At 29.0% G+C, this 19,422-nt stretch overlaps 1 protein-coding gene across 1 annotated transcript; it reads right to left on the bottom strand.

Annotated features, from left to right (window-relative positions):
- Positions 1-4,531: 4,531 nt before the first annotated feature.
- Positions 4,532-18,700, bottom strand: LOC129950080 (uncharacterized). Its single transcript, XM_056061879.1, has 6 exons — positions 18,127-18,700; positions 17,690-18,062; positions 17,367-17,628; positions 7,990-8,317; positions 5,001-5,373; positions 4,532-4,929 (listed from the first exon to the last, which is right to left on the bottom strand). The coding sequence occupies exons 1-6, from the start codon at positions 18,426-18,428 to the stop codon at positions 4,672-4,674; spliced, it is 1,896 nt and encodes a 631-aa protein (XP_055917854.1). The 5' UTR covers positions 18,429-18,700; the 3' UTR covers positions 4,532-4,671.
- Positions 18,701-19,422: the final 722 nt, after the last annotated feature.

A 19,422-nucleotide genomic window follows, 5' to 3' on the forward strand; every position in this document is an offset into this window, starting at 1 on the left:
CGATTCTGAATGAACTTGGTGAATATTATGAAATTTTGGGAAGCTGTTGATTCTCATACATTTTACCCTCCACATATTTGAGTCTTAAAAAATCACTTTTAATAAAACCCCAACCTTTAGTTTTTTAAATGTGTGGACAATTAGAGTCAAGCCTACAATAATTCAAGTTTTAAAACTGATTTAAAAAGACATATTTTATGGGATTGCATTTCAGCTCGTACATTCAAAACAATTGATTTTTTTTGTTATCTTAAATATGTTTCCTAGTGTTTTAAAAATATTGGAAGTACGTTTTTGTACTTAATTTTCAAATTTCTGATCTACTCAAAACTGCAATCGCCGTAATCTTAATACTTCATTTCATAAGATAAGTTTTTCGGACTCATAAATCGGACAATTTTCAACCGATTCAACAGATTTTCAACCGATCCTTTTGAGAGCATATTTTCAACCGAAGTACGGAATTTTAACAAAACGTATTTAATTTTATGTTAAAAATTATGTGACAATTTTGTAGAGAAATTTTGCATTTTTCACTTTAAAAGTGAGCCATTTGGTCAAAAATCTGTCGATTTTTCTTGCTTAAAACGTTAACAAAATTAATATCAATATTTTGTATGACATAAATAACTTGAAGTCAATATCTTTCTTTGTTCTTCTAATACCATTTTTTATCAGTTTGTTTGTTGTTTTTATAGGTTCTGGTGGATTGTTCAAAAAAATGCCAATTACATTTTTCGAAAATATTAACTTAAAATTATCAACAATATTTTGTGCATGGTGAAATAGATTGATTTCAAATTATATTTTTGCTTATGAGATTTTTAGGCATTTCTTGAAATTTGTTATTTTTTATATCAACAAATACGATTTAAATTTTTGTAAAGAGAATTAACACAGAATGAAATTACTTTGAAGTCAATGCCTCCATTTGTTTAAGAGAAATCGAGAATCGAACATCTTTTTTTTCGAATTTTGTGCAGTTTTTTTGTAGATTTTAATTTTCATGAACAAATTAATGAACTTCGAGAAATGTAAACATTTTCAATTCGACAAATCGGACCGATTACAACAACTTCTTATGGGACGTTAAAAATTCATTAATTTATTATATTTTAAACGTTACAGGAGCTGTTAGTCCAACAGCGACTCTTCAAAAAAACGTCATGGCAAATACGCTGCATACCATTTTTGAAATATAGAAATTAAAAAAAAAATATTTAAAACATTTTTGACAATCACATAAGACCCTGACAGAAAGGCTACATAACGGAATTCCTGAAGAACCTTTCTCAGCTCCTCTGTCTCTTGTGTCATGTTTGATTATGATTTTTTTTCCGAATATAAACCATGTAGTTACAGGTTAAAACTGAATAAACAAATATTTGTTTGCCTTGTTGAATCTTTTTGTTGTAAATTATGCTACTGCATTCAAAGACCCGGCTTACAATAGAAATTTCGGTTTAATATTTTTAATACCATTAATTTAGTAATATTTTTTTAGAAAACCGTTTAATTTAATCTTGTTAAATAACATTTACAATGTGTTTATTGTAAAAAAATAGTTCTCGAGTTTTGAAAAAAAAGGGAGGACTGCATACAACGAACTTGCTCAAGTATCCAAAGAGACTGTTAACAAATGTTCCTTGTATTTTAAGATTTAAAAATTCAAAGTTGGACATTTGTAAAACAAAAGTTTGTTTTCAAAAATTTAAATGCAATTCGATTCCTAAAAAACTTAATTTTGCAAAATTTTCATTTGAAAATCGTTAAAACGGTTTTTTAAATTAATTTCTTTATATATGCAGTTTTAATATACCCGATATTAAGATATCGAATTTAAAAAAAAGAGGCTGGGATGCGACCCACACTGATAACTTCCCTTCCCGTCTGTCTATTTGTCTTGCTTAAATGTTTTTAGGTTTTTGTGTTGGGTTAAAAAAGTTTTAAGTTGAATTATTCTTACAAATTTTAAAATTACCAACAACATTTTTCATATCAAGATTTTTTTCGATTAAGTTTGAAAATCTAGTTTTGTTAAATAGATTTTTAGTCGAAAACAAATTTTTAACAATTTTAGTAGCATTTCTTAAATTTTTACAAATTGGATGAATGAAATTAATTTGATAGATATCAAGAAACGAACATCAATTTTTACCAAATTTGCGTAATATTTTTCGTAGATTTTATTTTTTTATTAAAAAACGGTTTGTTGGAGTTTTATATACAAATTATAGAATATCGAAAACAATATGTTCTGTGAAACAAAATAAGCTTGAAGCCAATATTTTTAAGTTTTGAAAAGCTATTTAAATCGAAAGTAAATTTTTACCAAGTTTTAGTATTGTTTTTTTTTAGAGTTTTATTTTTTGTAAAAAAAAAACTTTCAATTCGATTTTTTTCAAAATTTTACCGAATGTTGTAAACAATATTTCTTATAAGATTAACTTAGTTTGAAGCCAATACCTACAATTTTTGAAAAGATATTTGAGTCGAAAATCAATTTTTACCAACTTTTATTAACTTTTTTTTAGGTTTTTCTTTTTTGTAAAAAAAACTATCAATAAAATAATATTGAAGCCCAAATTTCAAGTTTTTGAAAAGATATTTGAATCGATATTCAATTTTTACCAACTTTGAGTAATGTTTTTCTTAGATTGTCAATTCGATTTTTCTCAAAATTGTATCAGATGTCAAAAACATTATTCTTTGTTGCACAAAACTGTTTGGAGATGAAATCATATTTTAGTTGTAAAATTTTGGAGGTGAAACATTTTTTGTCAGTTTCTTTTGATTTATAAAAAAAAAATGTAATTGTTTTTTTTTTCGAAAAATATACTTCTTTGATATCACGTTACAATATATTATATTTAAAATTTAATTCAAGTCTCTAGCGTTTTTGGTTCGTAAGATATTTAGGGTTAAATTACATTTTCACCTTTTTTCAAACTGCTATGGTAAAAAAAAACCACCCACGCAATTTTCTTGAGAGCCCTTTCTGTATCTTTCTGCCTTATTATCTGTATAACAAAATTTATTTGAAGTCGATATCTCTTCTGGTTCTTGAGCTATGGACGACGAAAAAACGTCGCGAACGTACGGACGTACGTACACACGCACGCACAGACATCTTTCTAAAAATCTTTTATTTCGACTTTAGGGACCTTGAAACGTCGAGGAATGTCAAAATTTTCAATTTGACAAATCGGACCCATTACAATAACTTCCTATGGGAAGTAAATAATACTAATTTGGATATTATTTAAAAATAAAAAAAAAGAAATATTTAAAAATGTAAAAAAGATACCAACTGCAAAATGTTGACCAACTTAAAATTTCTTAATGTAATAACAATTTTTATTCTCTCTACTTGTCTATAAATTAATTTGAAGTAGTAAATAAATTGAAACTTATAGCTACCTACGTCATATATAGGTTATAAATAAAAGCTGTGCTTAAATAGCCAATTTAATATATTTAATATATAAATTTAAAAAATAAAAGGAATGCGTGAGTAAATATTATCAATTATTTTCTTTTCAATCAAAGACAACTGTCTTATTGCTAAATTGCTAAAACAAAATAAAAGTAACTAGTGACAAATTAATCTGAATCTTTAAGATTCCGATTTCCATATCCACTTTATTTAAAATTCATACCGTGAAATAAAAACATTTATTCGTATTAAAAAAAACTCATTTTGGGTTTCCTCGATCATAAAGTTATTTGTTTATAAATATTTCAGTTTCCAAAAAAAAAAAATGTTGTTTACATTCTTATGTACATAGTTGCTAAGCTGAAAGAAATCAATCAAGTGAACTTAATGAGAAGCAATTTTCGGCTTACTCATCAAGGCCACTATAAATTCGCACATTGTCATTGTATACAAAACAAATAGTAAAATTGTGTATCAATATTGATATTATCTAAAAACAAAAACCAAAATATGGAGATAGTGATACTGAGTCATAAATGCGAGGTCTGTTCTAAGTTTAGCAACTTGAAATTTCACACTTCAGGTATGACGTACGGTAGGTACCTTAAATACTCATTACCGTACAAAAATTTTTATTGAAAGCTTCCACGAATTACATGTTTATATATGTGTTGTTATCTAAAATGATAATTGTATCTATACTTTACTCATATTTGTTATTAAAAACATACAATTATCAAAAATGACAAATCTATACCAGAAACCAGAAAAAAGATATACAATGTAACATTCCATGACTTTGAATAATAGGTGTAATTTAAAATTTTGTTTATCTTTTATTTGCGGGGAAAAGTGTAAGAAAAACTAATTATTTCTACAATTGAAGTACACCAAGATTAGTATTATTTACTAAAACTATTACATTGAATTCAAGTTGGTACTTAATAACAACTAATTCTTAAACAACTTACGGAACCTCAAATATTTTAAGGACTCATTATACGAGATTCTTATATTTTTTCAGAAATTTGGTAAAAATATCCTTTGTAAAAATTACAAGTTTAAACACAATTAAATTGATAGACTTTGTAGGCATAAAAAGAATAACTACCTTTTATTAAATCAACCATTACATATAAATATTTTTTTTTTATTTAAAAACAATTATGTACTTAAATATTAAAAAAAATGCATACATTATAAAATAAAAAAATTTAAAGTTACTAGTTTAGTTCTTAATCTACGTCAATTTTCCTGAAAGATCCCTCTGTTCCGAAAACATTATCAAAACTGGCAGGCTTTCCTGGTCGTAATTTTTCATCAGTCTTATATTGAGCATCTTCCTTATAGAAGTCCAAATGGGCAACAACTTTCTTAGCCCAAAAATTTGTTATTTCCTCAAATGATCCATTTTCACCACCATAATCCTTAGGAAGATATTTTAGAGGTACGGTTTGATAAAGTTCTTCAGTATTTTTTCCATGAACTATTAACTATGTAAATATAAAGGAAAAAAAGTGTTTAAAATAAGAATTTACTCTAAAAATCTTGATTGTAAACTTACTCTTTCTTGCATTTTAACTGGCATTAGTGATTTAATGGAATTGAAGACTGTCTCAAAACCAATTGGGGTATTTATGAAGTGGGCACTCTTCATACGCAATGGCAATGCTTCTTCGGTGAACACAGAAAATCGTTTCATAAACGAAGGATTTAGTTGAAAGAAATGGGCTGTTGTAACATCGGTAAAGTCGAGGATTTGAACGTAACCACTAACGACAACATTGTCATCTTCTTGCATTACCAGCTGTTGCAAAGCTGTACTGGCTCGCATGATTTCTGTTAGTGTATATTTGTCAGCCGCGTAAGCTCCAACACGGATGATCAAAATACGAGGACCATCTTCACCAAGAGGATTTGGTAAAACTGATGTTATGCTAAAAATAGTAAGAATATAATTTAAGACACGTCAGAAATCTGGAAATATGTTTTAAATTAAAAATAGAATGCATCGATAAAAATGTTTGCACGCCAAAAAATAGACTTTGTATCAGCATTTAAAAACCATGAAAACGTTAACAGCAATGTTTTCTTTTTTAAAGGTTTTCAACAGCTTACTAAAAAAATACAGTGCTAGATTTGATGAAAGCGTGCTAACGTTTGTTTAGTAGAATTATCGAATAAGAGATTTCATTTTGGAATTAAATTTTTAACTCAACGTAGGAAGTTATTGTAATCGGACCGATTTATCGAATTGAAAATGTTGACATTTCTCGACGTTTCAAGATCCCTTGAGTCGAAATAAACATCTTTTAGAGTTATGCCTGTGCGTTCGTACGTCCGAACGTACGCGAACTTTGTTTCATCGTCCATAACTCAAGAACCAGTAGAGATATCGATTTCAAATAAATTTTGTTATACAGATAATAAGGCAGAAAGATACAGAAAGGGCTCTCAAGAAAATTGCGTGCGTGTTTTTTTTACCATAGCAGTTTAAGAAAATGTGAAAATTTTGGTTAACAGAAAATATCTTATGAACCAAAAACGCTAGAGACTTGAATTAAATATTATATAATATATTGTAACGTGATAAAAATCAAGTATATTATTTGAAAAAAATCCAATCAACGTTTTTTTTATAAATAAAAAAAAAAAAGTGAAAAAAAATTTGTCAACTCGAAAATTTTACGAATACAAAATGATTTTATCTCCAAAACAATTTTGTGCAACGAAAAATAACCTTTTTAAAATCTGGTAAGATTTTAAGAACAGTCGAATCAACAGTTTTTTTAATAAAAATAAAAACCTAAAAAAAAACAATACTCAAAGTCGGTAAAAATTGAATTTCAATTCAAATATCTTTTTAAATATTTGAGATTATGGCTTCTAGTTAATGTAAGCTTATAAAAAATATTGTTTTCAAAATTCTATAAGATTTTGAGAAAGATCTATTTGACAGTTTTTATACAAAAAATTAAAACCTAAACAAAAAAATTAATAAAAGTTGGTAAAAATTGATTTTCGACTCAAATATCTTTTCAAAACTTTAAGATTATGGCTTCCATTTAATTTTAATTTAAAAGAAATATTGTTTTCAACATTTGGAAAAATTTTGAGAAAAATCACATTGACAGTTTTTTTACAAAAAAAAATAACAAAAGTTGTTAAAAATTTGCTTTCGTTTAAAAAACTATTTAACAAATATAGATTATCAAACTAAACTATTTCTTTTTAAGAAAAATGTAGTTGGTAATTTTAAAATGTTTAAGAATAATTCAACTTACAACTTTCTTAACTCAACCAAGCGTGTATTGTTTAATTTTTAGTAATGGAGTATTTTTACCTCGTCAAATGTGGCAGCTGCCCAATTAAAAGAATGTCATTTATTATTTCAACTTTGACGTAAAAACATTTTTATTAAAGGGGGCAAATTTGTAAAAATTCTTAATATTTATCTCATAAATGTAGTACTACATTTTCAAAAACTCTTAATCTTCAAATGACAAACTTATTTTAGTGTTGCCGACGTTTTGCTAAACAATTAACGGCAAATGTAAAACTCCGGTATTTTTTGTAAATTGTGAATGAAAATGTGAAACATAACACAACGAATTTAAAGAAAACATTGATTTTATCATTTTAGGTTAAGAAGATTTGTATTTCTACTGATTTTTTTTTGATACCGTTGTAAAGAATTCTCATTATCAAACGAACCAATTTTATACAAATGCCTTTGCAGGTTCTTCTTCCAAAATTAAAAAAAAAAAAAAACTAAATATGGAACTTTTAACTTTGAACCTTTAACAATATTTAAAAACAAAAATTCAAAGAACGTTTTTAATAGTTCTACGAACTTTATTTATTTATTTAAACATTTGTATAAAATAACGTTCGGAATTTAATAAATAATTCTTTGAAATCGAAGCAGCTTTAAATATAAAAGCAACTTCGTACGACGGAGTAAGTGTATTTTTTGTTTTGCTTATACACATGATTAATTTAGTTGAAAACAATTTAATTGATTGTTTGATTGATTAAATCAACCTTGATAACTTTTATGATAACATCTTCAATTCAAATGGAAGCTATTAAGCGTATTAACAATAAAAACTACCCCTTAAAATTTACCTCTTGAACTTTATTTCTGAACTTTAAATCATAGAAACAAACAAACAATTAAATAAATTATTCAAATAATAAATTATTAAGTTTGAGTTAAACTTACCTAAACAAAAAACCAAATGTATAAATGTCATGCATAATTTTATGCTAATTTGACCTACCAACCAATTTTTGCTTAATTTTTGCTCTAACCAGTTTTGACTATTTTAAAAAAGAAATAATTGATTGAACTACGCCAGCTCTTAATTACATATTTTTGTGAAATTCAGAAAAACACAAAATAAATTGTTATGTTGGTCTCTTATAAATCATAAATATATCTAATTAACATCCGGATTAAACAAAGATATGAATAATATCCCTAAGGCTATCAGATAAATTATCATGCAACTCAATTATTTTGTCTATAGTTAACACACACCAAAACTCACCCCAATTGAAAGACTTCCTGTACCCTGGCATCGTCCACATTCCGACAAGTTAGCGAACTCTCATAAATCGTCCTCAGGGTATAATATTTGTCAATTTTATCCTTGGCCTTCTCCAAACTAAATTTACATCCTCGCAGGAATGTCACCAGAAATTGATCATCTGTGCGTGCCTTCAAATACGACTGTTTTTCAATCCAACTTCGCAAACTGGCAATATCCTCGTCCAGTCTGCCGGGAACTTCATGAAGTTCATCTATGGCCTTTAACTGTAGCTTGTCACTCAATGGTCGTATGTTTGGCATGATTCTGCGTTTGACGACTTCAGTAACTAAGTTATTTAACGCGCGTCCACAACCACCACAAGTAAATATGTAAATAAAAGACACAAAAAATATCAGTTTCAATTTCACTTAAATCACTTTGCCTTTTCATTTGTTTCGAAACCCCACAAGTTGTGAAGGTAGTTTTATAATTAAGGTACATTACTATTGGCCACTTTGCTGATGAACACGATAAGTAATATGATTAGACTAAAAAGTGACTAAGAGGATTTGGGGTGATAAAGTAAATTAATGTTACCTTAATTTGTTCTCTTTTAAATGCTGATTACGGTATAGCAACGGTGCGGTGGCGGTGGCTGTTTAGATTGCACTTTCTATTGGGAATGATACAAAGTCTATGAATTCACAACGTCCTATTTGCTATTGAAATGAGCAAAATAACTAAATTTAACTCTATTTTGCCATAGATAAGATAAAATTTCAAAACTTATCACTGTTATGAGTTTGGAATATCGATATCGTTTTTGTTTTGATATTTTGACTAATGTTCATGCAGATTGGGGTTACCACGAGTGTTTGTATGGGACTGTTTGATAAGACTTTGCATTATAGATACTTAGTTATAGAAATATTTATATTTATATGCGCGAAAATGACAAGCTTGTGTCGTCGTTAACGCTGACTAACTGACATATGAGTCGTTTATAGGAGACGATGATGACTAGAGAAAAAAAAATCATACAAATATCTTTAAGGCTTAATGATAGGTTGATGAATCAGTTTTGACAACAATCCTAAAGGTAGGCTATGGAATGTATAAGTATTGTTTTCACAAAAATGTTGAATAGAAATTTTTTTTGACTTCAAGTTTTAAAAAAAGGCTGACAATTTAATTTATTTAATCTCAAATTTTTGAAAAGATATTTGAGTCTTAATTCAATTTTTACCAACTTTGAGTAATGTTTTTATTTTTATAAAAAAATTGTCAATTCAATATTTCTCAAATTTTTTTAGAATGTTGAAAACAATGTTTCTTATAATTGCAAATAAGTTGGAGCTATAATCTCAAATTTTTGAAAAGATATTTGAATTAAAAATCAATTTTTACCAACTTTGAGTAATGTTTTTTTTTTAGGTTTTTATTAAAAAAAAAAAAACTGTAAATTCTATTTTTCTCAAAATTTTACCAGATGTTCAAAACGTTAAGCATCTGGTAATTGTTAATTGTTAAAAATGTTAGTTTCAGTTAAAAAAAAACGTTAATTGGATTTTTTCCAAAAACATACTTGTTTGGTATCACATTACAATATATAATATGAAACTTAATTCAAGTCTCTAGCGTTACCTCCTTCAATAAAAGTCGTACCACTAATTTTTACCAATGAAGCCAAATACATTGCTCTGATATTTGACAAAAAAATAAGTTGGAAACCTTTTATTCAGGAAATAGTTAAAAACGCTACAGCAGCTCTTTTTCTTTGCAAGAAAGACATAGGAAGTAAATCGGGTTTTCAACCTCGCATTACCTATCGACTATACCTATCTGTCATCCGACCAATACTTATGTACTGGGTTGCAGTATGTTGGACTGGACAGCAGAGTCTAACGCACTGTATATCTCTGCATAAGCGGGGCTTTAAGAACCACAAACTCAGCAACGTTAGACACTCTCCTCCATCTGACACCATTCGACATATACAGCTATAAGACTCAACGCCTCATCTCAATGGACCAACAACAATGTGGGGCACTCCACCATTTTGAACCTCTTTGGTTCTATACCAAAGTACATACACTACACTATTCCAAAACCCCAATTTGAAAAAAAATATCCAGGTATACATTCCATCCAAAGATGAATGGGAAGACAAAAAACTCCTGGATGACAAATGTATCCATTTTTATACCGATGGATCCAAGACAAATGAGGGAGTTGGCAGTGGTGTTTACTCAGAAAAGCTTAATCTAAGCATCTCATTCCGCCTCCATAGTCATTGTAGCGTCTTCCAAGCAGAAATTTTAGCGATCAAAGAGGTTCTCTCCTGGTTAAGAGAAATGCGATATCAACTCCTGATATCCGCATCTCCTCTGACAGTCAGGCAGCTATCATATCGCTTGACGGTGTCTCAACCGAATCTCTAACGGCCCTAGATTGTCAATCGTCTCTTATGGAGATGGCGCAGCAATTTAACATTCACCTCTGTTGGGTACTGGGCCACAGAGACTTCACAGAAAATTGTAGAGCCAATGAACTCGCTAAAAATGGAACCGTCATACCTATTTCACCTGAAAGGGACAAGAAAGGTATACCGATAACTACATGTAAGCTTCTGCTAAAAGAAATAGCTTTCGCGATAGCAAACTCTAGGTGGTACACCTAATAGTTAATCGTTACTGTGCGGTCTTATAGGCAGACACGCAATACGACTTGGTGTAGCCTCAAATGACTTCTGCAGGAGCTGTATGGACGAAGAGAAAACAATCTCTCACCTCCTCTGCACTTGCCCCGCTCTTTCACTAAGACGCAAACTTCATCTGGGAGAATACTCTTTCGACAATCCCAGTGAACTAGCTAAAAAGGATATCGAATATCTCCTTCGCTTTATAAAAAGCTTAAAATGGTTCGACTTGTAGAAAGTAACTCTCTAGATTCATGTGGTATCACAATGGGCCTTTTCTTTTGGCCTAAGTGTGTGGATAATGAATCCGCAGCCAATTTACCCTATCCTTACCTAACCTAACCTCTAGCTTTAGTGTTTCGCGAGATATTAAGGGTTAAACAAAATGCTCACCTTTTTTTCAAAAAGGTAGTGGTAATAAAACCACTACACAATTTTCTGCATCTTTCTGCCTTGTTATCTGTATAACAAAATTTATTTGAAGTCACTATCTCTTCTAGTTCTGGAGCTTTGAACGGTAAAAAAAACGTCGGAAGTTAATAAAACACATACAAAATATTTTTTGTTATGATTATTTTCTTTTATTATAAAGATTAAACATTAAAATTATGTGTAAAACACAACATCATTTGAATGACCACCACAGGAACTGTTGCAAGCATCGATTCCAGCGGTGTCAAAAAGCATGATCTTGGTGGCCAGTTCATATCGCCGAGACGAGAAATTACTCGGCTAAGAAAATTTCTCTTGTAATAAAGTAATATTCGCAAAAGTTATTTGGCGTGGCATGCGGCACCGTCTTGTTTGTGGATGTAATGACCTCTCTTCAATTACTTGAAGATTCTCAGAACCCCAAATACGATCATTTTGTTTATTACCATATCCACCGAATGAGAAATATGCTTCTACGCTGAAGACAATTGTGTTTGAAAAATCGCAGTCCATCTCCTGTTGCTCAAGAACCAATTCGACGTATCTACGACGCTGTGGATGGTCGGCTGGCTTCAGTTGTTGTGTAAGCTGGACTTTATATGGATGTAGGTGTAAATCCAAATAAAAAATACGCCATAATGTGCCGTAAGACAGTCCTAATTCCTGAGAAGGACTAGAATCTACACATTCGGGTCTTCCGTAACACTTTCACTTACAGCAGCTATATTTTTAGTGGTTCGAGCGAAATGATGACGTCGGGCCTAACAACATCTATAACCTCTAAAGCATCTTGCACATGAGCAACGAACTACAAACTGCGAACTGTGGATGTGGTATAATGTTGAGGTTATGTTGCGCGTGAACAATTTATTCGTTGCAGTGTGGATGTTGTGTAGAACGCGAATAGAGTTTGACAGTTCGTAGCAACCACACTGCAATTCATTACTACCAAACTATTTTTACAAAATTTACCCCATTTTAAAGAACAAAATGCAAATTTTTTTATCTCAACAATAGTGTCAATTAGTTTCTTATAATTTAAATGTGTTTTTGTTTGAAATTGACTGTTGTGCGATAGTCAAGCAATCCATTTTCGTAAATGTCAGAATTTGAACTGGAAAAAAAAGTTTAACAACTTAGTTGGGAAGATGTCGATTTTCAGCCCTATACTCGTGAAACCGTAAAATGGATAACCAGTTATTTTATGCTTTAATTTTTTGGTGGAAAAAAACTGTCACTCCGTGTGTTCTTTGATGCATTTTGGAGGTAATATTATTTTTTGTTGCCAAAATATTCAAGATGACAGATAAATTTGTTTAGCTTTTTTTATTTATGTATACCAATATCACGTCACAATGTAAAATATAAAATTTTATTGAAGTCGCTATCAATATTGGGTGGTTCAACCAAATTTGTTACTTTTTTCAAATTGCTATAGTTTTTTAACTCCATACCTTTAACGGTTCTTAACATATGGCCAAAAAAAAAGGTTTTCGAACGTACGGACATAAGGATTTACGAATGTACCTATATCCTGTCTCGTATAAGCCCACACAAACATCTCTCTAAGAGCCTTGAGACCTTGAAAAACCGAGAAATGTCAAAATTTTTAATTTAAAAAAAAAACTGACGATTGAAATTATTCTTCCCATGGGAAGTTTTTAATATTTCAAATTTTTAGAGGATTTTGTTTTCTATCCTTATCTTTTTGAAATTTGATTGTGACTTAAGGTATTCGCTTATGCATGCATGTGTGTCTTTGGAATAAAAAGCATAATTAACTGTATTTTATAATCGAACTAGTTAATGAAGTTAGTACAATGGAATGATGTAGGGAAGAAAAATTTGGCCTATGTAAGGACCTCATAGTGTTTTTTTTTTTTTGTTCATCATAATTTCTGAGTTTTTAAAGATATGTCAAACTTTTTTATAGTGTTCGAGAACGAAAAAAGATTTTGACCAAAAATGTATTAAATTTCAAAGACAATGAAAGATTTATGCTGTCAATAATTGTTTTGTAATAAAAGTAATAATCTAGTACGATAATGTTTAGAGCCAGGTATTGAAACCAGTGCAGAAGTAATGTTTCGTATGTCATTATATTTTGCATTAAATTTTAAACTTTTTCATGGTTCCTCAAATTTTAAATACCTTATCGTATTTTTGAATTGATTATTGGAATCGCTATAGATCTTTATTTGGACTACCGACAATATTATTTTCTTCAGAACAGAAAAATATTTGAAATCAAATTACTAGCAATTTAAGTATACTTTGAAATGTTGTATGTTTATTGCATACTTAAAGTCAATTGATACTTTTAATTTTCCTATACATGAATCAATATAAATCCAATGAAAAAGTTAATGAGCTTCAAAGCAATTATTTTTTGCGCATTATAATATTCAAACAAAAAATAAAATCGATGCATGAGTCAAAGATTCATAGCTTTGTATTGAGGAAGGTAAAATGTTAAGTATTTTTATACACATAACATCTTTATACACAAATTGTGATTTTCATGTTTCGTAATATTAATTTTTTAGTTATTTAATGATATAATAATAATAAATCAAAACAATCGATTTCAAATAATTGTGAAATAGAACTAATATCAGATAGTTAATAGAAAACAATAAATTTCGATACTTTCAATTTTCTTAATTAAAAATAAAATAACTTCCTTAGACTTTAAAAATGCAAATAACAAAGAAATAGTAGAGTAGAAGGGAAAGTATAGTTTTTCTTATGCAAGTAAAGCAAAATTAAAAAATGTATTATTCATTCTAAAACAAAATAAAACTAGAAACAGATAAAAGAGACTAAAAATTATGTGCACTTGAATTTGAATATTTCAATTGCGTTCCTTAAAATGTATAGCAAAAGTTTTTTTTTGAGAATAAAAGGTAAACAAATAGTTCGGAAATCAATGATAGTTCCAGATCGAATTCTGGTAAAGAATTGGGAAGAATTGTTGTAAAACACTATATAGGACATCTTCACAGAATGTCTGCAATTTAATTCTAAATAAAAACTAAATGTATTTGTTATATGTTAAATATTTTTTGACAATCAGCAAATCAAAAAAAAAAAGTTTTTAACCCAAGAAGAAAAGAAAATTTTTGAAATGTTTTCTGTAGTTTTTATTTTTCATAATAAAACTTTCAATCACTTTTTTTAATTGTACTACTATTGTTGAATATGACTCTTAAAGTTTTTAGTTACTTTAATTTTTGTTCTGAAAAGATTAGATCTTAAAAGAAGGTTATTACTAAAAATATTGATGACTATACAAAAAAAGAACGTCAATAACTATTTTAAATTGATTCTAAGTTTGGTTAACTCTATAATCTGCGAAGTGAAACTTGTATTAAATGTTCTTCTAATAACGTTTACAGATAAGTCACTATTCATTGTTGATTTTTCAAAAAGTGTTTTACGTACTTGACTTCATCAAAAGTCAATATAGATTAAAAAAAGAGGCTGGGATGCAACCCACAATGATAACTTTTCATCCCGTCGATAGATTTGTCTTGCTTAAAGTTTGTAGGTTTTCGTGGTTGGGTAAAAAAGTTGTCAGTTGAATTATGCTTAAAAATTTTAAAATTACCAACAATATTTTTCTTATAAAGAAATAGTTTAGTTTGAAAATCTAGTTTCGGTAAATGGATTTTTAGTCGAAAACTAATTTTTACCAATTTTAGTAGCATTTCTTAAATTTTTACAATTTGGATGAATGAAATCAATTTGAGAGATATAAAGAACATCAATTTTTACCAAGGTAGCGAAGATTTTATTTTGTTATGACCGTTGGATTTTTATAAAAAAACTAGTGAATATCGAAAACAATATTTTCTTTGAAATAAAAAAAGTTTGAAGACAATATTATTTATTTTTGAAAAGCTATTTGAGTCGAAAGTAAATTTTTACCAAGTCTTAGTATCTTTTTTTTGTTTAGGTTTTTATTGTTTGTAAAAAAAACTGTTAATTCGATTTTTCTAAAAACTGTTCCAAATGTTGAAAACAATATTTGCTATAAGTAAAAAATAGTTGAAAGCCATAATCTCAAATTCTTGAAAAGATATTTGATTCGAAAATCAATCTTTAACAACTTTTGTTATTTTTTTTTTAGTTTTTAAGTTTTTTGTAAAAAAAAGTGTTAATTCGATTTTTCTAAAAATTTTTTATAATCTTCAAAACAACATTTCTCATAAGTTAAAATTAAATGGAACCATTATTTTGAAAAGATATTTGTGTCGAAAATCATTTATTACCAACTTTTGTTAAATTTTCTTTTAAGTTTTTATTTTTTGTAAGAAAAACTATCAATTCGATTTTTGTCAAAATTTTACTGAATGTTGAAAACAATATTTTTTAAAAGATACAATTAGTTTGAAGCCATAATCTTGAGTTTTTGTAAAGATATTTGAGTCGAAACTTAATTTTTAAAAATTTTAACTAATGTTTTTTTAAGTTTTTATTTTTTATAAAGAAAATTGTGAACTTGATTTTTCTCAAAATTTTACCAGATGTTGAAAACGTTATTTCCCGCTCAACAAAATTGTTTTGGTGATCATCTTATATTCGTACAATTTTTGAGGTGCCACATTTTTTTCAGTTTTTTAATTTATAGCAAAATCCTATAGTTGAATTTGTTTCCAGAAATGTACGGGTTTGGTATCACGTTTCAACACATAATATAAAATTTAATTCAAGTCTTTATAGTTATTGGTTCGTGAGACATTTAGGGTTAACGAAAATTGTCAACTTTTTTTTAACTGCTATTGAAAAAAAACAACCCACTCAAAATTTTTGAGAGCCCTTTCTGCATCTTTCTGCATTATTATCTGTATAAAAAAAATTATTTGAAGTCGATATCTCTTCTGGTTCCTGAGCTATGGACGACGAAAAGAACGTCGCGATCATACGGACGTACGAACGTAAGTATACACGCCTGCACTGACATCTTTCTAAAAATCTTTTATTTCGACTCTAGGGACCTTGAAACGTCGAGAAATGTCAAAACTTTCAATTCGACAAATCGGACCCATTACAATAACTTCCTTTGGGAAGTTAATAAAATTAGATAATTATAATATTTATAATGTTCGTGCAAATTACATGCACACGAAATTTAGTCAATTGCATTTTTTGTAATCTAGTCTAATTTTCTGGGTACTAAAAATTTTAATACATACTGATAATATACACGAACGAGCTCAAAAGCTGATTATCTATTTTCTGACTCGTATCACTGATTCCCTAAGATTTTAAATTTTTTCACTTCCAGAAGTGAATTATTATGAATTAGAAATTTTTATTTTTGTTTCATAGAATAGTTCAATTATTTACTTGTAAATTAAATCTTAAAATAAGAAACATTAATTTAAAACAAACAAAAAATTATTAAAAATCTATAAAACCATGTAACATTTTTAAAACCAACCAACATTTGTAAAACGTTCTTTTTACATCATGAATTTAATCGAATTGTTGCGTCATAAGAGGGATTGATTATTAAGCTCTTATAATATAAAAACAAAATTCAATATTAAATGCGGATATACATTTTTTAAGAAATCATTCAATACATGTTATAGGGAAACACCCTTGCAATGCATGATGGTATTATTTAAAAAAATTAGTAATAAGCTTTTAACAAAATCCTCACAAACCTCGGATCCACCAATTTTTTAAAAAGTGCTCTTTTTAATAAATGTATTCTTGTATTCTATTAAATCTGAAACTAAAAGTTTTAAGTTTCCAATGTTGTTTCATTTCTGTCTTGAACCCTTAAATCTTAAATCCCAAAAATCAGTACCTGAATTAATTAAACAAATATGCCTGAAACTCAAACAATCACTGTTATTTTAACTTTACCAACAAGAATAATTCGCTAAATAAACAAAACAACACGTCTTTAAACTCATTCCTTACCTTGAGAAAACGAAAAATTGGTTTCTTATCTTCCATGTATACGCACAAATATTGAAGACGTAAATGTTTCAATGATAAACCAAGTACCTTCTTTATCATATCTTAAGAGATAACCAAATTTACCAAAACCATCATTACATTGATTACATATCTTCCTTCGCAATAATACATTTTTTGAAAATTCAATTAAGAACAAAAAAAAACAACATTTTATTATTAAAAAACTTAAACTTACAGATTGTGACAAAATGATATTTTATTATTAAAAAATTTAAACTTAAAGATTGTGAGTAAATGATATAAGAACAAAGAAAAAACAAATTATGTTAATCACACCTAAATCTCCTAAATGAATTCCTTAATCCAAAGAAACTATTTATATTCGCAGGATTGCATTCATTATGTTTAATTTTATTTTTGATTCCAAAATTCACACCTTCTTTGAAATATTCCCGATAACTCAGGAATTTCTTCTCAGTCGATGCAATTATTTCAGCAATTGTTCCATTTTCTCCTCCATATTCTATTGGTAAATACTTTTTCGGTACATGACTGTAAAGTGTTTCACTTTTGTCAGGATGTACAAAAATCTAAAAAATTAATTTCAATATAATTTTCACCAACAACGACACCAGTTTAGAAGATAATTACCCTTTTCGTAACCTTCTCGGGGAATATAGCCTTCAGGCCTCTGAATCCAAAATCAAACGCAGGTGGAACATTTATAAAATGTGTGCCCTTCTGTCGCATGGGATTTGCCTCATCGGCATAGACGGAACATTTCCTTAGTAAATTCGGATGAAGCTGGAAGAGATGACTAGCTCCAACATTCTGCATGTCCATAATCTCAATGTAACCACTTATTACTGAATTGTCATCCTCTAACATCATAATTTCACCCAACATCACCCCCAGACGAAGAACATCAGCAAATTTGTAAACATTTGTGTCGTAAATTGTGGCTCGAATTATATTGATACAGGGTCCTTCACTGTCCTTCGGTATTGGCAGTTTCAATATGACTCTGAAGAAATTAAAAAAAAAAAACTGCCGATCCTTTTAGCCAAAACTTGTGGTATCAAACTTACCCCATGCGAATAATTTCCAAGAGTTTCTCATCATCAACCAATCGGTTGTTGAAAACCTCAGGTATTCCAACTTGAAGACTGTAATATTTCTCCAATTTCTTTTTTGCCTTCTCGAGATTGAATTTGCATCCTCTCAGAAAAGCCACCAAAAACTGATCTGAAGTTCGAGCACGGATATGAGATTGCTGTTTAACCCATTCGCGTAAAATTTTTAAGTCACTTAGCAAACTGTCGGGATTTTCATTTAATTCATTTATAGACCGTTCTTGCAAATTTTCAGACAGGGGTCTTAATTCTGTCATAGCTTTTTACTGAATTTAATTTGAAGTAAAAAACAACAATAAATTTGCTAATTAAATTTCACAACCGCAAAGCTTCTTACGTTTCTTAAGATCTTGAAAATCCCCGATGATTCTCACAATATCACTTCTGTATTAGATTTGGAACTGATGACGATGACGATATGATATGAGGGAATGAATATACCTTTCGCGTGTCGTGACTTTTATGAGAATGACAACGAATAAAAAATATTCAATGTTCATTACCCTCCATCAGCTCCACTCCAACTAACAGAATACCTCAACGTAAGTATCTATAGATAGTGATAGTCCCCCGCTATCTTTACCATTTGGTATTTTTAATTGACCGACAGTTTTGACCCTACTTTATTTTGCACTTCGATAAGACACAGTAGTTGTTGCTAAAAATGTATGACAATAAGTTTAGTAAGATTAGAAAAGACTTTTAACGTAAGCATCATTTTGGTTTTAATCTAACCGACGACGCGCGACGCGCTACGAAGACGGACGCACGCCACATTACTGTCATGTTCTATGTGTTTTGATATCAGTTAAATGGTTTTGTGTTTTATGAGGCCAAATTTAGTATAAGGCCTTGCTACCATATGGAGCGTTAAGGGTTGTGTATTTAGAGTGAGTAATAGCGTTTTGCTTTATAAGGGTTGAAGGGTATGTAGTTTATGGTAAATTAAATTAACTAAGTGTGAGACTTAACAATTGAATCAATCAAAGGGGACTCAACATTTTTGTTCTGGTAGTCTATGTGGATGCTATAAAGATGGGAAAATAAATGTATTGTATTTTTAAAGACGAAAATTAGTTTCAAATTAAAATATTTATTTTATTAAGCTGTGACCGGGTAAAAGTTTCACAAACTTTTTGAATACTTCATCTAAAATAGTACAAAATAATGCCAGTTTTTGGGATACAAATGAAATCACATATTCTAGTATGAGGTTTCATTTAAAATCTTCCGTTATTTTGGTAGCTGTCA

This window comes from Eupeodes corollae, chromosome 1, assembly GCF_945859685.1.
Source record: "Eupeodes corollae chromosome 1, idEupCoro1.1, whole genome shotgun sequence".
Lineage (NCBI taxonomy): Eukaryota > Metazoa > Arthropoda > Insecta > Diptera > Syrphidae > Eupeodes > Eupeodes corollae.